The sequence below is a fragment of the Boleophthalmus pectinirostris genome, unplaced genomic scaffold (assembly GCF_026225935.1).
Source record: "Boleophthalmus pectinirostris isolate CB_2022bp ecotype Guang Dong unplaced genomic scaffold, ASM2622593v1 HiC_scaffold_2, whole genome shotgun sequence".
NCBI lineage: Eukaryota > Metazoa > Chordata > Actinopteri > Gobiiformes > Gobiidae > Boleophthalmus > Boleophthalmus pectinirostris.
In genome coordinates, this window is record NW_026571152.1 from 37,590,022 (window position 1) to 37,613,736 (window position 23,715).

The 23,715-nt window shown below is 38.0% G+C and overlaps 1 protein-coding gene across 1 annotated transcript in view; it reads left to right on the top strand.

The window, feature by feature from the left end:
- The first annotated feature begins 679 nt into the window (after positions 1-679).
- Positions 680-23,715, top strand: part of ttc38 (tetratricopeptide repeat domain 38) — a 57,395-nt gene continuing 34,359 nt past the window's right edge. Inside the window, exons 1-5 of the mRNA XM_020941183.2 lie at positions 680-783; positions 1,134-1,211; positions 4,880-4,961; positions 17,514-17,685; positions 22,764-22,937. Coding sequence (XP_020796842.1) covers positions 754-783; positions 1,134-1,211; positions 4,880-4,961; positions 17,514-17,685; positions 22,764-22,937 — 536 coding nt within the window. The 5' untranslated portion in view covers positions 680-753. The remainder of the gene's footprint in view (positions 784-1,133; positions 1,212-4,879; positions 4,962-17,513; positions 17,686-22,763; positions 22,938-23,715) is intronic.

Genomic DNA, 23,715 nt, shown 5'->3' on the forward strand with positions numbered 1-23,715 from the left:
CATATTATTGGTTGGTCAAGTCACAGGCATCAAGTCCGAGGCAAGTCCCAGGTCACTGACCTTTAAGTCCAAGTCGAATCCCAAGTCTTAGTCCATTTTATCAAGTCAAGTCTCAAGTCCTAAAAATAATGACTCAAGTTTGACTCGAGTCCAAGTCACGATCTGCAAATCGACACTTCTGTTATTTACTTAGAAAATTGGAAGTGAGGAACACAATTTCAGTTCTTCGTGTGTTTCATATGAAAATTGACAATAAACTTTTTTAATTGAATTGAATAATAATAACAGAACTCATGAGTTTAGTGCAGCAGTAAACTCTGTTCCACTTCATACACCCAAGAAAAAAAATAAATAAAAAATAAAAAAATACATCATCAAATCAAATCTTATCTTATACACTAACCTGCTTCTGTAGCCTACTGAATCTCCATTATTATCGTGTTGTCTCTCTATATAGTAAGAATATGTCTTTAAATCATCTAGCGCTCTGTATTTATCTTTTTTTTTTTTTTTTTTTTTTTTTTTTGTGAATCTCTGATAAGATTAGAATACAACACACTGTTCCTTTATAACATTTTACTACGTGATATTATGCGAGTCCTGATTGGCTGGTTGCCTTTGAGGGCGGGGCTAGAGGAAAATCCCGTCATATTATTGGTTTATGACTCAGAGATTCTTTTGTGGGAAGTAAAAGTTGCGTCTTTGCTGCGTTTTTTTCGCCCCGTGCGTTTTTGCGTCCCGTTTTGCAGCGACATGAACGCTTCGAGTTTCAGAGACTGTCAGGTGAGTGGAGGAAGCTTTTATAAGTGCAGCACAACTAGAATTACGACATAAATTTCTTGCATTCTCGGCTTTGTTTGTTTATAACTGCGAGAGAGACGCTGCTGCTGCTGCTGCTGTGGCGCTGCGTCTTCCACTTGACCTGGTTAATCTTTTGAATGAAACGATCACAGTAAATTATTGTTAAAATATATTAAAATTGAAGCTCTTTCCAGACGTATAACAACATTTAAGAACGTTGGGATCAGTGGACAAAGGCTACGTAGTCTAATATTTGAACTCCAAGTCATGTAGTCACGGGGTAATCAGTGCGCATTACGTAAGGTCTGATAACTTTTACGTTTTGTCTTCAGGCTTGGAGAGCGGAGGGGCTCCCGCTGTCCACAACCAGTAACGAGGCCTGCAAGCTCTATGACGCTGTTCTGTCTCAGGTAAAGTCCAACAAAAGTCCTTAAAAACTTTGGTTCCAACCTGAACCTGCGCCTGGAGCTGCAGCTGCACCGCTCTGCAACAACTAAAGTCTAAAAAGTTATGATGACCTGGATTAAGAAAGTTTTGAGTGAATTTTACTTGACAAGTAAGATTCAAATTCAACTTTCAAAAGTAAAATTATCCACTAATGGAACAAGATGTTTTGTGCTACTTTTAAGATTAAAAAAGAAAAAAAGCAACTCTTTGCACGTAAAATAAGAAACAAAATCTTACTGTTGTGTGAATTAAAGGTGTAACTTCTTGGTTTAGTGGCCCATCACCTGCTTTTTTCTATGGAGATGTTATTGCTTTGCTTCGAATGTTCCACAATATGACGTTAAACAGCTCTACTTTACATTTATTCAATTAAATGTGGTTTTATAGCTCAAAAATATCTAGAAAAACAAACATTCTGACTGTGAGCGGAGTTGCATCTCCACAGATCTGACCTGTAACTTGGTCTAGTTGGTCTCCATGAAGATAGAAAGGTCAAATGCCATGCTGTGAAACATTCTAGACAAAGCCTCGGCCAGAAAACTTAAGATTTAAGACGACTTGATTTAAGAAAGTTTTATCATGATTTGAGTAAATTTCACTTGACAAGTAAAATGATCTGCCAGTGGAACAAGACTTTTTGTGCTTAAAATATGAAAATACATCTGGCTACACTAAGAAAAACAACACTTAAAATAAGAAACAAACTCTACTCTTTCTGGAATTAAAGGTGCACCATGTAACTTTTAGGTTGAGTGTCTGTCACCTTCTTCTTTCTATGGAGATGTCATTGCTCTGCCTGGAATCTTCCACATTTTTTCAATTACAAAAATACCATAAAAAACAAACATTCTGACTGTGAGCGGGATCGCTATTCCACAGATCTGACCTGTAACTTGGTCAGGTTTGGTGTCCATGATAGTAGAATGGTTTAATACTGTGAAACATTCCAGACAAAGCTTCCACCAGAAAAGTTAAGATTTAAGACGACTTGAATTAAGAAAGTTTTATCATGATTTGAGTAAATTTCACTTGACGTAAAATTATCTGCCAGTGGAACAAGACTTTTTGTGCTTAAAATATGAAAATACATCTGGCTACACTTAAGATAAGAAAAACAACAACTCTTTTCACTTAAAATAAGGAATAAAATCTTACTGTTGCTTGAATTAAAGGTGTAACTTCTCGGCTTTGGGGGTCCATCACCTGCTTGTTCCTATGGAGATGTCATTGCTCTGCCTGGAATGTTCCACAGTCTGACATTAAACATCTCTACCTTACATTTATTCAATTCCACGTGGTTTTTAAAGCTAAAAAGAAGGAAAAGAAAGAAGAGAGAGAGAGAGACTGAGCGGGGTCGCCCTTCTGCAGATCTGACCTATAACTTGGTCTGGTTTGGTCTCCATGAAGATAAAAATGTTTAATGCCATATTGTGAAATATTCCAGGCAAAGCAAAAACATCTTTCTGGAGAAAATAATTTGACAGACCCTCCACCAGAAAAGTTACACAATGCACCTTAAAGACGACTTGAATTAAGAAAGTTTGATCATGATTTGATGAAATTTCAGTTGACAAATAAAATGATCTGCCAATGGAACATTTGTAGTTAAAATGTGAAAATACGTCTTGCTGCACTTAAGATAAGAAAAATGCCAACTCTTTGTACTTAAAATAAGAAACAAAATGTAATATTGCACAAATTAAGTAAAACACACTTATTCCATTGGTACATCACTTTACTTGTCAAGTTGAATCTACTCAAAGTCAAATTTTCTTAATTTAAAGGTGCACTGTGTAACGTTTCTGGTGGAGGCTCCGTCACCTGCTTGTTTCTGTGGAGATGTCATTGCACTGCCTGGAATGTTCCACAGTGTGACATTAAACAGCTCTACCTTACATTCATTCAATTACAGGTGTTTTATAGCTCAAAAATACCTTAAAAAACAGATGTTCTGACTGTGAGCGGGGTCGCCTCTCCACAGATCTGACCTGTAACTTGGTCTGGTTTGGACTCCATGAAGATAGAAAGGTTTAATGCCATGCTGTGAAACATTCCAGACAAAGCAATAACATCTCCATGGAGAAAAGTGCTGTATTTGTCGGACCCCCCACCAGAAAAGTTACGCAATGCACCTTTAAACACGGATCCTTGTCTTTTTGTCTTGACCCCCTGTATCGTATGCTGTTTTCCCATATTATATAAAAATAATTATAAAAGGTTTACTAGTTTATTCTCTATTATATTTTCAATTATATTTATACCAAAATAAAAGCTTTTTATCCTTGAAAAATGTACTGCAAAGAACATTTTATAGGCTTATTCAAGTACAGTATCAATTAGAGCAGGAGTCTCCAATGTTTTTCCTCCAGTTGTCCTCCTTTTGCAAAATAAAAATGCCGGAGAACGCTTCATTTTAGGGCTTGCATGGATTTTGGCAGTGTTGTGCAAGTTCACACTTTCATGAACTAGATCAAAGTTCAGTTCACACTTGTTCAAAGTGAATAGTTCACGTTCATAGTTCACAATTTTAATTTTGAACTAGTTCAAAATTCAGTTCATTTTATATTTAGATGAGATCTGTAAATGAAAGGCTGCATTTATTTTTCAAACTGACTTCTAGTTTACAACAACTTTACAAGATACACTGTTGGACAAGTGACTTTAACACTGTAATGTGTTATTTATGACTTGTTACTGTCATTTCTAAGTCATTTGTTACATTACAATATTACTGTATTTAAAATGTAAAACATTACACGACTATTGCAGCACTTTTAATTTACTCTCACCAAAAGAACTGTTAAGATGCTGAACTTTTGCGCCGTATGGACTGAACCAGGACTGAACCAGACTAAACCAGGACTAAACCAGGTCTAAACCAGGACTAAACCAGAACTGAACCAGGTCTAAACCAGGACTGAACCAGGACTGAACCAGGTCCAAACCAGGACTAAACCAGAACTGAACCAGGTCTAAATCAGGACTAAACCAGGTCTATACCAGAACTGAACCAGGACTAAACCAGAACTGAACCAGGACTAAACCAGGTCTAAACCAGGTCTAAACCAGGACTAAACCAGAACTGAACCAGGACTGAACCAGGTCTAAACCAGGAATAAACCAGGTCTAAACCAGGACTGAACCACGTACGTCGTTCATCACACATAATTTGAACAAATTCACGTTCAAGTTCTTGATTTACAAAAGTGTTGCGTTCATTTCAAAGTTCACTGAAAAATGAACGTGTTCAATGAACGCGTTCATTTGAACTCGTTCATGCACAACGCTGGATTTTGGCAATTTATAATAGGAAAAAAGAACGAATACAATGGCATTTAGATGAACAAAACTGGGCCATTTTTTCAGTTTTCTCAGATTTTGTCAGAGTTACTTTCGCCAAAGGAAGTCGTCATCCGCATGTTTCCAAACGTCTTCCTGTTTTGTGACGTCATATGAGTAGTAGAGGCACAACTCTTCACTGTGTCACAACAAATAAATAAATATCAGATGCTCTGGCTGAATCGATATCTCCGCAGAATGTGGCCCTGACTAGAAAATGTCAAATGCTGACTGAAAGTATTCAAAACAACGAGGAGAAATTTGGAGCCTGATATCTGTTTTTATTTTGCAGTACGTGAAATGGCGCAGTGACGAGACGCTGGGAGGGTTCGAGGGCTGTTTCTCTGCTCTTCTGACGGCTGACCCCAACTTTGGTAAACGTGTCACTCATTAATCCAGTCTACTACTCTACTTTGAGTGTGCAGAGGTCAACGAACATCTCCTGTTTATGAATGCAAGACCATAAATCCATGAGTATATATGCGGAACGTCTGTCCTAAATCCAGGCTTTAGCTCTCAGTTAACTGTCAGACTACTTGTCCAAACATTTACACAGCAATTGTACATTAATTACCTTTTGCGTTATTTTCTGGACTATAAGACACTCTGGAGTATAAGTCGCACCAGCCAAAAAATGCGTAATGAAGAAGAAAAAAACATATAACTCACACCGGACTATAAGTCGGGAAATGTATTTTATAAAATCAGAGACAAAGAACTGACATTTTATCTTGAAGGTCAAGTTATAATAATAAAAGAACAGAGAACAACAGGCTGTTAACGTCACATATGAACACTTCTTCAGATAAACTATAGCAGAAACAACAGAACAGAACAAGTTTAACAAACTCTCCATCTCACTCCAAATCACTAAATCCATTCAATTCTTCATCTTTGGAGTCACTTCTGTAACCAGGCTGGTGCCACCTAATGCCTCCGCTCAATTTCACTTCTCTCCAGCAACTAGATCAGGAATCGGAATAGTTTAGACCACAGGTGTCAAACATAAGGCCCGGGGGCCAGATCCGGAACTCCAAGACCTTTAATGTGGCCCTTGGGTGATTTTCTACCAAAATATTTAAATTATATTTTCTATTAAAATATTGTTAATTTTCTGTGGTGTTTATCACAGCAGCGTCTCCAGCGTCTCTGTACGTGGCCCCTCCCACCAGAGCAGCACAAATGAAGACTTGTCTCTTTCCAAACGCTCTTAAAGGACGATCGTTTTGACTGTTGACCGTGACACCTTCATCAGAAAAATGTCCAACATGAGAAAAGTGGAGCCGAGTGCAGGATTTTCTTATTCTTATTCCTGTTTACATACAAGTTCATGTTAAAACATTGTGTTGAAATTGAATTTTTCTTAAAATTTCAGGTTGTTCATAATATTATAATATTTTGTAAAAGAAAGAGTTCATCAATTAAAAAAGATTTCTGTAATAGATTTGTGTTTCTCTGCACAAATATTTGAACTTATTGTTATTTTTGGGGTTTATATGCCATGAGTTTTCTGATCCGGCCCCTTTGGGATTAAAGTAGGTTGGATACGGCCCCCGGACCAAAATGAGTTTGACACCCCTGCTTTAGACAGTCCGCATAAACCCTGGAAGTGCGAGTTCGGGCACCAGCCAATCAGCGAAAAGCCAGACATTCTATGTTGGCAACGATGCTTGAGATCGAGGATTTAAAGCCAGAACAAAGACAATGTTTGGTGAATTTTATCAAGGGGAAAAACGTTATCGTCCTTCTTCCTACGGGATTTGGCGCATTACATAGGTCACGACCAAATAGCAGCGATTGCTTAAATAAAAAACGTACCCGCCTACCGTCGAGCGAACAAATCCTAATGCTGCGAGGTCAGACGGTTTCCACAAAGTGAAATCGACTGATGAAACAGGCTATCACTTCTGCCAACGCTAGCTAAATCTAGCTTTTAGCCAGCGATTAGCTTTTTTGTTTTCTTCATTGCAGTTAAGAGTATCCTCCGCTTTTCTCACTCACTCTAAACTTTCTTTCTTCTGCTCAGTTACTGTTTTCAGCTGCATATTTCACTAGTATCTGCTGCTCCTGTTCCTCCTGTACCACTGTCACTTCACTCTACTGCGCATGTCTCCTGCAGAAAGAGCCTCTGTTCTGTCTGTATCATGTCAGTCGATCGCACCGTTACTTCTGCACCACTGAAAATTTACACAATATACAAACTTATAAAGGTGACTAAGATTGAACACAAATGCCCCCACAAAGAAAATCATATTTTGCAAGTACCAAAATATTCAGTCAAAAACGGTAATGGAGCAGCAGAAAGAAAGTTTGGAGTGAGAGAAACTTGTGACACTGGGAGGATGCATCATGAAACTTTCCTGGAAGTCACTGGATGGATGGACAAAGCCTGGACTTCAGTGACACTGAAATCATCCTGTCGGGATTCAGAAAGGCCGGAATAATTCTAACTGGAACTGATGCTGAGTCTGACGACAGCGACACAGAAGAGGAAGCGGCGCTATGTTTACCCCCGGAGGTCACGGAGTTGCTCAGAAGTGACACCGAGGATGAAGAATTGAATGGATTTAGTGATTTGGAGTGAGATGGAGAGTTTGGTAAACTTGTTCTGTTCATATGTGACGTTAACAGTCTGTTGTTCTCTATTCTTTTATTATTATAACTTGACCTTCAAGATAAAATGTCAGTTCTTTGTCTCTGATGTTATTACTATAATTTGCCTTTCAATAATAAATTTCGCTCAAAAAGTGTGATGTATAGTTCGGTGCAACTTATGTTTTTTTCTTCTTCATTACTCATTTTTTGGCTGGTGCGACTTATAGTCTGACAAATACGGAACTTAAACACAACAACAGAAGGTAAAAGGAGCTGTTAACTTGAAAACTACCACTAGATGACATCAAAAGGTGGAACAGAACATTTGAGCTTGTGTGAATGAAAAAAAAAAACACAACTCCAGGTCTGTTTTTGAGGAGGTAACAACATTATAACATGGATTAAAGCTCACAAGAGTCAATGTTGCGTAATATAGGACCTTTTGAACAACATCTAAGAGCACACGTGGAGACTGTTGCTTCGTGATTCATTTTCAAATCAGATCAATCTGTTCAAAAAATCCAATTAGCGAAAAAACTCTATTGACGATAATGTGTTGTGACTAATAAAATCAGGCACCTGTTCTAAGCTGATTACGTCCATTAATCCCTCCGGTCTTTGTGTATGTTCTGTTCCCTCTCGTATCATTTATTATTTGAACAATTCCGAACAAATATAGAACTGCTAACCAATGACTCACGCCATTTCAGTCACATTTGCGTCCCAGTTTGGAGCCAAAACCTATTGTCTTGCACCTTTCATTAGACTCTCTGTGTGAGATGTTTGGATCATCGAATCGGGTGATGCTGGTGCATGTTTAAATGTCTTATATTACGCAAAATGAACTCTTGTGAGTTTTAGGCCATGTTATAACGCTGTTTCTTCATCAAAAACACACCTGGAGTTGTGTTTTGTTTGAGTAATCTCTTTATTATTAGCCTGTCTGCATCTCCATAGCTCGAAATGCTTTGTTTTTCTGCATGGAACTACTTGCTTGCTTTGTCTGTTGTTTGTTTCTATCATCATGGAGAAGTTACAGGTCAGGTCTGTGGAGAGGTGACCCCGCTCACAGTCAGAATGCCTGGTGTTTTGGGTATTTTTGAGCAATAAAACCACCTGTAATTGAATAAGTGTAAAGTAAATTTGTTTAATGTCATACTGTGGAACATTCCTGGTAGAGCAATGAAACAAATGGTGACAGACCCCAACCGAAAAGGGTAGTACCTTTTAATAGTGCACCAATAACTGCTCCTTTTTACCTTTTTGTTCAGTAGAGATTGGCAAGTCCAGACCTGAAATCATTCAAATAAATCTAGTGAAGGTGTATAGGTGTATTTTAAAAAACACAAAGGAACACTGCCTGTATTACCGCATCATAATATATATGAATGGACATGAGTAATGCGCTAGCCACTGCCTTCCAACTAGGAAGTTCGCCAAGAGGCTCTTACAGCTGGGTCCGGTCAAGTGGTAACGGAGGGAAACGGGCAGATTTTTTACATTCAAATGTCTCTTATTCAGAAACTAGAGGGACTATTGAAATAAGTAAAGTGTCAGAATGTAGGAAAGAGTTACACTCCAACAGGGTCAAGTTAAACCTGTGATATTCTTTCAAGTTGTTGACAAAAAATTTTAAAACTCATGTCGGTAACGGAGGGAATGAAATATGCAGCACTTTTTGGGCAATAAATACAAACAGTGATAACTCTTGGTTCTCACTTACATATCCTTAACAAACTGGTTTGAATATTTGCTTCATATAGTTTTCTACCATATGGTACAAGATTAGGTTGAAAAACCTCTTACTTTTTGAGTAATGAGATTTTTTATTAAGAAAGGTCATGGTAACAGAGGGAAAAGTAACGGAGGGAAAATTGTGCAAACAAGTAGAAGGTGCAGGATTTTGTATAATTTGTCGCTTTTTTGTTCCGAATACTTGAATATTACTTCAAAATGAAAGGAAACTATTTCTATAAAATATGTCAGTCCTTCCAAGCAAATTTTTATCATTTTAAATACATTTTTTTTTTTTTAATCATGTACCTTCAACAGTTCAAAGATTGAATAACACAAGATATGATGAAATACATCAGTTTATTTACATGATTTGCAGGTCTTTGAAATTTTCGAAATAATTTTTGTTCCATGTTTCATACATGGTCTGTTTAAAACATATGTAACTTTAGAACCAAAAATGGTCCAGAAAAAAGGTAAAAAGTTTCATAAACTACAGTACATTAACTTGAATTTTTGGCCTTGCTGTTTACTTCTGCTTGACCAGGTCCTTCTGACTCTGGCTCCAATTGATTTACATTGGGATCTTGTGGCCCCTCACTCTGTAATTGCTGCTGTAAGCCTCATCATGTTTGTCTTAAAATGTTCGTATTAACCCGCTCTACTTGATCCTGGATTTTTAATTTTGCTATTTTGTCCCTAAATCAAGATATGAACATAAATAACGGACTAATCAGACGCCTTCATTCCCCGAGGTTGGTTTGATTGACAGCTAGTGTGTTTCGTTGCGAAGGGCCTGTTTACACAAGAACGCTTGCGGGTAAAAATGACAAAATATTTGATCAGAAGTGCCTTTCGTTTAGACGGTGATGTCGTTTTTGGGGCTTAAAAACGTAAAAATCTGAAACAACCCCCAGAGTGGAAAAGTTGAACACGCTCCGCCGTAGTGTTTCCGTCTACACTGCCCAAGACGCAAAACTCTGGTCAGATCTGCTCACGTCGCGTACACGTTTATGTCACATACATCACCACCTAGCGTCACCACCGAACTGCCTGGCATGCATACCCAATCGAATTCCACACACTTTTTCGTCACCGTATGCACGCAGATTTCCTCCTAAAAACGCTAATCTAAACGCGGAATAAAAACTGAAGACGCGACGCCACTTTTGCATCTTCTGATCAGACCGTCATCGTATAAATGTTGCCTGAGTGAGCTCCCTTCCCGCTTTCCGGTGAGAAGAGCGGGCACATTTAACAATCTCAGTCAAGATTGGCTCTTGTGGTTTCTATGATCCTCGCGGTCGGATTTCCAATATGCGACCTGGCTCCAAATTCGCTCGTTTAACTGTGGCATCGGGAGCTTCATTTGAGTGGAACCGAGCTCTGTGAGTGATGTCACAGTCGCTTAGTCCACTTCTTTATACTGTCTATATGTGGAAAAGTTTGTTCGAGAGAAGAACTCAGCCTAAATATGCAGAGTTTGTGTGTTAAACGTGTGAACGAAACAAAACACAACTCCGGGTCTGTTTGTGATGAGGAAACGACATAATCAGATCAGAAAATAGCGTAATATGAGTCATGTAACTAATTCCCACTCTTTGCATTATGTTCAAAATACCTTTTAATGAGACATGTAACATTTCAGTTAAAAGGTAAAATAAAAGTTCTTTATATGTAACTTCCCAACAGTGAAGATAGCTATTTTTGTTATTTATTTATTTTTTTCTATAAATATACAAAATAAATAAAGAACGAGACACAGAATAAAAGTAAATGATTTCAACAAAACAATATGTAGACAATGATTGGCAAACATCCATCTGCCTCTCTGTCTGCCAAGTGTGTCCACTTTCAATTTCACAGAGGATTTTTTTTTTTTTTGCTTTTTTGTCCCATTGTATAATGTCTATTGCTATTTCAGCCCCCAGTCTCTGACATTTGGTTCAGTCTGTGTCATCCATGTCATTGTGAAAGACTTTTTCCTCTCTGCCTAAAGTACATAGCAAAAATACCCATTGATTGTTTTCACTGCACAAGTTTGATGTCCCAGATTCATATTATTGAAAGTGAGTGGAATGTTAAATGTCCTATATTACGTAAGTCAAACACGTGAGCTTTAAACAATGTGATAATGTTGTTACGTCATCAAAAACAGACCTGGAGTTGTGTTTTGTGTCATTTACACAAGCTCAAAATTAGGGCTGGGTATCATTAAGGAGTTGCTGATACGATACATACCTCGATACACAGGCCACGATACGATACATATCTTGATACAGTGCACTTTCAATTCGATATCATATATTTCAAATCGATTCGATACGGTTCAATAAAAAATAAAGGCTAAATGATGACTGTGATGCTAAAAGGCTTTGTTAAACCACTTCTTGTGCAAAGTTCCTATGAAACACAAACATTTTAATCATCAGAACAGTAAAAATGTGAAATGTGTCACATAAATGAGCTTCCCTTCACTCCACAAGCAACAAAACTGTAGCTCTGTAACAAAATAATTTAGTAAAAGACTCTTGGTGATATATCGATACAGTAGCCCACGATATCGATACTGTATCACCACATTAAACGATACGATATATCGATAATCCGATATTTTTGCACACCCCTACTCAAAATGCTCTGTTCCACCTTAATGTCATTTAGTTTTTGAGTGCATATGTTTGCATAGGGACAGTGGGGACATGTCACAACCAATATTTGTGGAAGACAGTATAGTCCCTTTCATAAACAAAAATATAAATTTATTCAGATATTTTTCCAAACTCAGTAGTATTAATTTAACACGTTTTAGTTCACGTTTTGTTTATTAGACGTTCTGAGATGTATTCAGTGATATGATGACAGGGTTACACCTGCCGTTATTTCATTGGCTGCAACAGAGTGATGACAATGGTGGAGCCAGGACCATAAACAGGGGAAGCGGCAGGACAGGGCCGCACCTGAAGACAGCGACTTGAGCAGGTGTGAGTGAAGACGCTCCACACCAAACTTTGAAAAACCTTTCAGAAAGAACTTACTTGGCTTCAACTTCAATTAAACTTGCCTTATAAGGAGTAGCCGTGGAAAAAGAGCGACTATCAACACAAATGCACCTCCCAAATGAAGCCCTACTCACCTACTGTGCCCTACTGTGAGCAGCCAGTCTCTACTGACAATATTCCATGGAAAAATGTACGGACATTACCTCAGAAATATCTCATCACCAACAAGCAAAAGGAAATCTGCTAGAAACTTCTACATCACTGTTATCCACTGAAGAATCATCTTAGAAGTCTGCCCAGACTCTGTTTTTGGAAAGAATTCATAAAACATATACAGAACTTCATATCCCATTTTACCCTTTCTTATCTAGATGTCTTGTTTGGTTTTTGCAGTGTGCAACATACCGTATTTTTCGGGCTATTGGACGCGCTCTTAAGCCTCCAACCCCATCAAAAAACGACTGCGGGCCCCACAATCCAGAGCACGAATCCACTCGGGTGTCACAACACGACTTCAGTAAACTACAAAGCCGCACCATCCGCAGAACACGCAAACACACATGGAACAGACAGCGACCGCGCAGCGAAAAACACCCGCAGCCACACTCATCACTCCACACGGACGAGGAGGAACGAACCGAAAAAGCGAGTGCAATGTGCCACTTCTAGACACAACTGAACAACTGAGTCACTGCGAACACGCCGACAATCCGTTGGTCCCAGACAGCACCCTCCCTACACGCCACAACTGAACAAAGCCCAGAGTCACCGTGAACGCCACAAACAAACAAAACCACTGACCCATCCAACTGTTGTGTTTCGTTTAAAGCCCAGTGCAGTTTATTTGTGAAAAAAGTTTGAGAATAGACCATTCAATGACAGTGCGTCTTATAATCCAGAGCGCCCTATAGTGCGGAAAATACGGTACATAATCAAGTAACCTGTCAGTTGATTTCATGGGGGGTTTAACATTCTGATCCCAAAACACGTCCCTTCTACATTCTGTCTGAATCCAGAAGGGTTTGGATTTGACAAAAAAAAATACTGAAAATTGAAAAATCTCTGTTCAAACTTGTAAACTCCTCTCAAAAATTATTTTATCATTCAAATATAAACATGGACTGTATATTTAAATGGACAGAGCCAACACACTAGTCACTACATTCCAAATAAGAAGTTTGCATGCGGCGCTTCTGGCTCCTTCTGATCCTGGCTCCCATTGATTTACACTGGAATACTGTCGCTCCTCTCTCTAGAACTGCTGCAGTGAGCCTCGTCATTTTGGTCTTAAAACTTTCGTATTAACCCGCTCTGTGTGATCCAACTGTTTATTTTTTATTTTTTGCTATTTTGTCTGTCGCGGCTGCGAGCTGCGGAGCACATCTGCGGCTGTAGTCTGCCCTGCATTGAAGATATTTACATCAGCAGGTGCAGGACAAAAGCCCACAGCATCATGGAAGACTCCACCCATCCAGCACATGGACTTTTTACAGCTCTCCCATCAGGCAGAAGATTGCGCCACCTACAGGCCAGGACCACGAGACTTACAGTTTTTATCCTGATGCCGTGAGACAGATTAATTCTGTCAGAAAAAACACTACAAAACAGCACTGACTTGGAACGCACTTTAGAAAATGGGGGCGGGTTGACATACAATATTTTTAACTATTTTATTCTTGTTATAACTATTTATTCTTATTATAACTATTTGTTCTTATTGTTATCTGTGCTGCTGTTGACCTGGACCTGAGTGCATTGTTTCGTTTCTGTGTATTTTTTATACTGGAATGACAAAAAAATTCTATTCTATTCTATTCTATTCATAATATGGAGCCTGCCTCCAAATTCACCCTTGTAACCGTTAGTATCGCGACCTTCATTTGAGTGGCGCTGAACGCTACGGGCAACGTCACACTCACTTAGTCCACTATATTATTCAAATGTTTCCCCCTTTTTTTACCCTTTTTTACTTGTTTGTTTTGACACCAAAGCGCCACGTGTCTCTCTGATTGGTTAATCCGCCTGTCAGTCTCGCCTGTCTAAAACTGAGGAGACAGATCCACGCGTCTTTTTAAAGTTTAGTCAAAGTGTGCGGATTTGGCTGGACAGATAATAATACTCTGCAGCTGCGATTTCTCCGGCAGTATTTCCATTTGAATAGATTTTATATCTAGTGAAGTGGCTGTTAAGGTTAGTAAAACGTGTATATAGATTTGATATTATTCCCCTTGAGGCTTCTGATTTCCATTTTTATTCTAATGCGCGGTAAATGCTTCAGGTTATGATGCGTCGAAGCTTTTACTTATGGATCATACACGTTTTTCAAGAGTTTAACCTTGAAATAGCAACTGTATTCAAAAGCACAAAAACAACTACAGATTCTTCTCCTGTTATGTCCATTTATATATGAAGTTTACATGTCTAACCGGCACTCTAAATAGGAAGTGAGCATGGGCGCACTTCCGGCTCCATCGACTCTGGCTCCAGTTCACTTTCTATTGAAAAAACTTCGCCCCTCTCTCTGTAACCGCTGCTGTCAGAATCGTCATTTTGGACTTAAAATGTTCGTATTAACCCGCTCTATTTTGTCCCTAAATCAGAATATGATCGTATAATCATATCGGACAAGTTATGTTTGATTGACAGCGTTGTTAAGTAGGGCTGCACCATTATGGAAAAAATCTTTATCACAATTAATTTGATATATATTGAAATCATGATTATTTTTTAGTTATACTGTGCATATATTCAGCATTTCTGTCTTAAAAAACACTTTGTTATTGATAATTTACACAAAACTTAAAATAAATATCGGCTACAAATATGAACCTTAGAGCAGTTTTGTGATGCATTAAACATAAAATGAATAAAATATACTTTGAATATGAAATAAGGCATAGAAAAACAAAATTGTATCCAAAATAAACTATATATCCAGCTGTTCTGCAGTCTCTGTATTTATAAATAAAATAAAGACACTTGTTTAGATAAAAAATGAGACAAAATAAACTTTATTAAGCTTTCACATTTCATCTTGATTATATGAGTTTGGAGATTGTTTGACACACAAATCGAATTCGCGATCAAAATTCGATTAATTGCACAGCCTTATTGTTAAGTGCCCGCTCCCTGCTGAACCAGGGGCGCGGGCGCAAAGGGTGGGGTTTCCTTCAACACCTTCGCTCTGGATTTGCTCTGTGGTTTACTATGATATTCACGGTCAAAATTCCAAATATAGAACTTGGCTCCGAATTCGCCTCTATAACTGCAGGTCTCAATGAGCTTCATTTGACTGGAGCCGAATGCTATGGGTGACGTTAGGCCTGTCACGTTAATTACTATATCGACTTACTTGTTCAGTCTATCGTGTATTGAAATACAAGTTGTTGGGGGTCAATATTTACAGTGAGTATTATTTATTTGTACAAGTGGGAAAATTTTGGTTATTTTTCTCCCACTATGATGAGATTTTAGCTGAAGTTGTCTGAATTATAAACTTCTATGACTCATTAGAGACTCAAACCAACTACTTAAATGTCATTCAATTCATTCTGTTATTGTACATTTAGAATAGTTTTGGGGTGATATTTCTGCTTTATGGTTTGGATTCAATATTGTCACTTATTGTATGTATTTAGTTTAACAATATATCGCACTTCAAAATTTGTGGTCAAGGCAAATCTACTGTATTTGTATAGGATGATTTAACCACGAAGTAATTCAAAGTGCTTTACAGAATAAGAAATACAGTAAAATCACCATACAAACAAATCAAAACATAAATAATCATCATAAAATCAAGATTAAAACAGCAGTTTTGAGCCTGGATTTAAATAATGGCCACGTTTACATGATGTTAAATACTTCGTAATTAAAATATTCTCCTTTGAGTTTAAAAACATGTTAAATTGCCTTTTTATTTAATTCTGCTCAGCGTCTGGGGGTGGGGAAAGGTTCTGATTGGACAGAAACACGAACGTATTTACATCGACCGGAAGAAAACACGCTTCAGCTGCTACCGGCTTTTCTGTGATCTCGGTTTGTTGTTACGCCACGGACACGAACACAATCCAAACTTTTTCGCAGTCGTTCTGATGGTAATTGGACAGCAGCTGGAGAATTCTCTCATCACGCTTTACGTCTGTCGGCTGAGGAGGAGAAGGGAAGAGTGTCGGAGAAGGGAGGAAGAAGACAAACTGAGTCAACGGCTGCTCTACCTCAGCCCACTCCCGCATTCCACTCGCAAATCCAAAGAGACGTGGATGAAAGTCCAAACCGAGGACTGGTGGAGCTGTATTGTCCGGATCGCATCAGAAGGGCGACCCAACAAGCATGCACTGAACGACTGGGATTATTCTTAAAAGAATAAACTTTTACATGATCGAGGAAGAAATGAATTCGGCTGTAAAACTGGAATAAACCACCCACTTACTACGGAATTAAGTTTTTGTTGTGTTTACATGGGGGCCTGGTCAAGCAGAAGTAAACAGCAAGGCCAAAAATTCAAGTTAATATATTCAAAAGATAGCATATGTACTCTAGTTTATGAAATTGTTTACCTTTTTTCTGTACCATTTTTGGTTCTGAAGTTCCATACGTTTTAAACAGACCATGTATGAAACATGGAACAAAAATTATTTCCCAAATTTGAAAGACCTGCAAATAATGTAAGTAAATTGATGCATTTCATCATATCTTGTGTTATTCCATCTTTGAACTGTTGATGAAAGTACATGATTTAAAAAAAAAAAAAAATATTTACAATGATAAAAATTTGCTTGGAAGGACAGACATATTTTATAGAAATAGTTTCCTTTCATTTTGAAGTAATATTAAAGTATTCGGAACAAAAAAGTTGACAAATTATGCAAAATCAAAAATGCACCTTCTAGTTTGCACTATTTTCCCTCCGTTACTTTTCCCTCCGTTACCATGACCTTTTTTAACAAAAAAAAAATCTCATTACTCAAAAAGTAAGAGGTTTTTCAACCTAATCTTGTACCATATGGTAAAAAACTATATGAAGCAAATATTCAAACCAGTTTGTTAAGGATATGTAAGTGAGAACCAAGAGTTATCACTGTTTGGATTTATTGCCCAAAAAGTGCTGCATGTTTCATTCCCTCCATTACCGACATTTAGTTTTTACATTTTTTGTCAACAACTTGAAAGAATATCACAGGTTTAACTTGACCCTGTTGGAGTGTAACTCTTTCCTACATTCTGACACTTTACTTATTTCAATAGTCCCTCTAATTTCTAAATAAGAGACATTTGAATGTAAAAAATCTGCCCCTGTTTCCCTCCGTTACCGTTTGACCGGACCCATGGTTTTTTAAAGCGGAATTCATTTTTATTCAGAATTAAATTATTTTCATTTGGATTTAAAGCTCTCATGTAAAAGTGGAAACTGTCAGAGCAGAGGCCTGTCTCATATGTTCAGAAAAACTGTTCTTGGTTTTAGCTGCATAAATCTGAAACACTGATTTCCCATGGCCTCGGTGACGTAACATTCCCTCATTCCACTTCTTGATAAAGTCTGTGCTTGTTACTCCTTCTGCTTGACAACAGCGTTCTTCTTCTTCTGTCCTGCAGTTATGGGCCATGTGATTAGCACGGGGCTGGAGCTCGTCGGCACCACCACCTCCCCCCGTCTGAACGAGCGTCTCTCCAGCGCCGTGAAGAGGACGGTGGAGCTCGCCAACAGCCAAGACATCAGTCCCCGGGAGAGGCTCCACGTCAAGGCCATGCAGCTGTTTTCTCAAGGGTAAAAAACCAGTGAGAAATCTGTGCTGAAAATGGTGCAACCAGCTCTGCCCAGTGGAGCTGCCTTAGTTAAGACACAGTGACAGCAGTTACATGTGCTCACGAAATCGGAGTAATATCAGATTTTTATTTTTTTATATGATGATTTAAAGGTGCATTGTGTGACTTTTCTGGTGTAGTTATTATTTCTTTGTCTGGAATGTTTCACAGTGTGGCATTAAACCTTCATATCTACATGGAGACCAAACCAGACCAGGTTACAGGTCAGATCTGTGGAGAGGCGACCTCGCTCAGAGTCAGAATGCCTGTTTTTGTAGGTATTTTTGAGCTATAAAACCTCCTGTAATTGAATAAATGTAAGGTGGAGCTGTTTAATGTCACATTGTGGAACATTCTAAGCAGAGCAATGACATATCCATAGAAACAAGCAGGTAACAGCCCTTCAACCGAAAAGTTACACAGTGCACTTTTAAATTTGCCAAGCCTGCGCCACCTAGTGCCTCCGCTCAATGTCATTTTTCTCAAGCGACTAGGTCAGGAATCGGATTACACAAGACGGTTCGCAAAAAACCCAGAAATGCAGGTTTGGGCACCAGCCAATCAGCGAAGAGACAGACATTCTGTGTTGGCAACGATTCCTGAGATCGAGGATTTAAAGCCGGAATAAAGAGAATGTTTGGTGAATTTTATCAAGGGGAAAGATGTTATTGCCCTTCTTCCTATGTGATTTGGGAAAAGCTTAAAATCCCAGTTATCTCTGTTAGCCGCACATTACATACGACATGACCAAATAGCAGCAGCACCAAATAGCTGTCGAGCGAATGAATCCTAAAGTTGTGAGGTCAGACGGTTTCCGCAAAGTGAAACCTGCTGATGAATCAGGCTACTTTTAAAAAGCATGTAAAGAGTAAAATCATCTTATTTCTTTTTGATGATGGTTCCTTTCATTAGTCACATTAGATTTAGCAGTTTACGTGTCATTTAAAGGTCCTATATTACTCAAAATTGACTCTTGTGAGCTTTAAATCATGTTAGAACATTGTTACTTCATCGAATATTTACAAAACATACCCGGAGTTGTTTTGTTTCATTCACATATGTTTGCCAGGGTTCCCACGGTCATGGAAATCCTGGAAAAGTCACTGAATTTTAGCATCTCTTTCAGACAACTACAGCATTCTGTTAAGCTGGCTATTGGGCTATTATGATTATTTCTGAACGTCTGTGACTTTTGTTTAAAAGAGACAATAAATGCACTGACAGGATTTTGAATGTTAAAAAATCATAATCCCAAACCATAAGGTGAGTGGAAAGAGTTAACATTTCATATTTAAACCTAAAAGTCTGATCAATTCTACACATGTAGGTGTCATAAAGTGAATTTTCCATGACTTTAGGTCATGAAAAAGTCATGGAAAAGTTTAGAAATTTTGTCAATGAAAAAGAGTGAGAACTCTTGCATAATCCTCAGACTCAGATTGCTTTGTTCCACCTTGTGATGTCATGTAGTGGTAGTTTTCAAGACTACAACACCTACCTTTTACCATTAGTTCAGTGGAGATGAAATCATCCAAATGATTCTAGTGAAGATATATAGGGTTTAAAAACACACTGGAGCACTTCCTGTATTACCACATGACATCACAAGTTGGAACAGAGTGTTTTATGTTTGAGGGTTGCAGGGTTTGTGTGTTAAACATGTGCGAACGAAACAAAACACAACTCCGGGTCTGTTTTTGATGAGGAAACAACAAACATTACAACACTGATCAGAAAATAGCGAAATATGAGCCCTTTTAAACAATAATGGGCCTAAGTAATGACATTACTATCATAAAACCACACAGGAGTTGCGCAATTAAAGTCACAATATAACTTAATTTAAAAGTAGATTCACTCTTTATTTAAAAAAATCCTCATTTCATGCCTCTTGTTTTATGTAAAGTACTCGTTATATTCACAAAGGCCGTGATAATCCAAGCGAAGAGAAGCGTTCAATGCATTTTCTCCTGATTTCTCTCTTTGCCGATCCTCATAAGATGCAGGCACCAAATCAACTCTTTTATATGTCGCAAACAAGGAAGCCATTTTTATATCTGTTTTTATTTCCCTGTGGTCTATACTACATTAGTAAAAAAGAAATGTCTGCCATCTGTTGTATGAGCCTCTTTAATTTCTCAGAGTAAAGCAGCTCGAAGTTTCGCTGACTTTTCCTGCTCCTTTTCTTGCTTCCTCTCACTTCTGCTCAAACTGCCTGACCCTGAAATTGCCAATCTCTACTGAACTAAACTTTAAAGGAAGCTGCTCGCATGAAAACTACCACTTTATGACATCACAAGGTGGACCAGAGCAGTTTGAGCTTTGAAGATGTACACAGACTAATAATAAAGTCTTACTCAAACGTGTGCGAATGGCAAAAAACACAACTCCAGCTCTGTTTTTGAGGAAGTAACAACATTCTAACATGGTTTAAAGCTCACAAGAGTCAATTTTGCGCAATATAGGACATAAGGTAAAGGTCCAGGTTTAATTCAAAGTGCTTTACAGAATAAGGAATACATTATAATCACCATACAAACAAATGAAAACATGAATAATCATCTTAAAATCAACATTAAAAGAGAAAAAATAAGAGTGCAGAATGAAAACCTTTCAGCCCTGTACAGCTAAACACAACAGTTTTGTTCCTGGATTTAAACTGTGGCCACGTTTACATGATGTTTTTAATTACAAATTAATTGTTCTGAACTAAATTGTTTGAAATTTAAATATTCTCCTTCGAGTTTACAAAGAAATAATAATTGAGTTTTAAGTCGCCTTTATTTAATTCCGCTCAACGTCTGGGGGTGGGGAAGAGTTCTGATTGGACAGACACACGAACGTATTTACATCGACTGGAAGAAAACGCACACTTCAGCTGCTACCGGCTTTTTTGTCATCTCGGTTTGTTGTTATGCCATTAAAACATGACTTAAAGCTCACAAGAGTCAATTTTGCTTAAAGGTTGTATAGAGGATTTTTTAAGGGAAGCGAAATACAGCGACCGTCCTTTTTCAAATGTTGTGCATGTGTGACACCACCTTCCTCAGTAGAAACATCTCCTCCTCCCGCCTCTTTACTCTAGAAATCACATTTGTTTACATCCAATGCATGTTCAGAATCACTGTTGAAGTGACCTGCCTAGAAATATTTTAGCGACCGACGCGTCAGTTTTTAGACCCTTCGGACTTTCTTTCGCGGCGAACTGGTCAGGAACTTTGTGCGAATTGCAAGGAAGCTACAGTTTGAAAAAGCGTCAAAGAACCGCCGCATAAACCACATAATTCCCCGAGCGCCGACACTAAAAATGTAGGGAGTTTGACTGACAACCTAACAGCCAATAGAAAAAGAGGGAGCCTCGTTTTCTATTGGCTGATGTTTATCTGGCCTCACTACGTCCACAACTAATAGATTTTCATTCTTTCTTTTTTTTAAATCATAATTACAAGGCTGCTGCGTCTCTGTAATGGTATTTTAAACTTTCAATGACAATTTGAAACAAAAAAAAAATCCTCCATACAACCTTTAATGTAGGACATAAGGTAAAGGTCTAGGTTTAATTAAAGGTTTTAAAGGTCCAGAAATCAGATTTTAATCAGATTTTGAGTGATTTTCAAATCGCTGAATGTGATGTCAACAGCCACTTTTTATTATAGATAACATTGTATTTTGCCATTAAAAAATCTAAAAGATAAATTCAAAACTGTTGGACTCTAAATTTTTCTGTACTTCAAGCTGCTTTAATTTCTCATAGTCAAGCAGTTTGAAGTTTGGCTGACTTTTCCTGCTCCTTTTCTTGCTTCCTCTCAATTCTTCTCAAAACTACCTGACCGTGAAATGGTGAATATCTACTAATCTAAACACTAAAGGTAGCTGTTCACATGAAAACTACCACTTTATGACATCACAAGTTGGACCAGAGCATTTTGAGCTTTGGAGATGTAGACAGACTAATAATAAAGGATTACTCTGACATGTGAGTGAAACAAAACACAACTCTAGGTCTGTTTTAGATGAAGTAACAACATTATAACATGGTTTAAAGCTCAAAAGAGCAAATTTTGCATAACATAGGACCTAAGGTAAAGGTGTAGGTTTAGTTAAAGGTTTTAAGGGTTCAGAAATCAGATTATAATCAGATTTTGGCAGATTTTTAGATGCCTGAATGTGATGTCAAGAGCCAGTTTGTATTATAGAGGTGCATTAAAGGTGTATTAAAGGTTCACTGTGTAACTTTTTGGTTGGGGGTCCGTCACCTGCTTGTTTCTATGAAAATGTTATTGCTCTGTCTGGAATGTCCCACAGTGTATGACATTAAACAGCTCTGTTTTACATTTATTCAATTACAGGTGGTTTTATAGCTCAACGATATCTGAGTCTCACGATACGATATCGTCACTGTATGAACCTCACGGTACGATATTAATTACGATACTTTGGGACAGCTCATGATTAGGAATGCAACGATATCCTAATCTCTCGTTATGATATTTGCAATTTTTTCCTCTTAAAATGCCTTGACAAGACTTAATCCAAAGAACTAAGACTTAAAAGTGCTTGAAACTGTTATTTCTTCTTGTAGTCTGCACTGAAATGGAGCAAAGGATCATGGTCTATGTAGTTCCCTCTGTCTTTTTTTTTTTTTTAGCTATTGCTGCATCATAACTCTTAATTTAAACAAAGAGACTTGTAATTCGATATATCATGATGGTCCACGATGATATTGTGAGAACTTTGACGATACGATATCACAGTATTTCGGTTATTGTTGCATACCTAACTGTGAAATATTCCAGACAAAGCAATAACATCTCCATGGAGAAAAGCATTTGACAGACCCACCAACAGAAAAGTTACAAAATGCATCTTTAAAAATCAAAAAGATAAATTCATCACTATTATTGACTAGACTCTGAATTTTGCTTTAATTTCTCATAGTCAGGCAGCTTTGAAGTTTCTGACTTTTCCTGCTCCTTTTCTCGATTCCTCTCAGTTCTTTTCAAAACTCCCTGACCTTGACTGTGCCCTGTGTTACTGTAGGAACTTCTCCAAAGCCTGTGATGCCTGGGAAGACATTCTGCTGGATCATCCCACAGACCTGCTGGCACTCAAGTTTGCCCACGACGCCTACTTCTACATGGGCGCTCAGACTCCTATGAGAGACTCTGTGGCCCGGGTACTGCCCCACTGGAAACCACACATGCCCATGTCCAGGTACAAGGATGAGGAGAACACTTTGAAAATCTTTTTAGTTACACAATATTGAATACTCAAATTAAAAAGTGTCATGTATTCTATTGTATTATATTATAGAGAGTGTTGGGAAGGTTACATTTAAAATGTATTCCCCTACAAATGACAGATTACACATCCCAAAATGTAGTTTGTAACGTAATCCATTAAGTTACTTAAAGTTAGTAACGTAATCTGAATACTTTGGATTACTTGATTTGCTGTAGAGAAGCAAAGACGAGGAAATCTTCATCATAAGATGTTTTGTCGGCTAAAAGAAAATAAAAAGCCCAGACTTTACTGAACCAAATTAAAAATATTATTGATTGAAAAGGAGGAGACGTGGTCTGTGCAGCATGGTTTAGTCCTGTTAAATCCTGTTTGAGTCCTGGTTTAGTCCTGGTTTGGACCTGGGTTTAGTCCTGGTTTAAACCTAGTTTAGTCGTGGTTTGACCTGGTTTTAGTCCTGGTTTAGACCAGGTTTGGACCTGGTTTTAGTCCTGGTTTTAGACCTGGTTTAGTCCTGGTTTAGTGTCCGGCAATGAGTGGAATTACTGGGAAAAAAAAAAAAAGGATATAGCCCAAAATATGAACAGGAAAATACCGCTGTGTAATCCATTTATTTCAGCAGAGTAACTGTAATCCAATTACCACTCATTGAAACAGTAACTGTAACCGAATACAGTTTCTCATAATTTGTACTCTGATTACGTAACTCTGGTACATGTAATCTGTTGCTCCCCAACACTGATTATAGAGT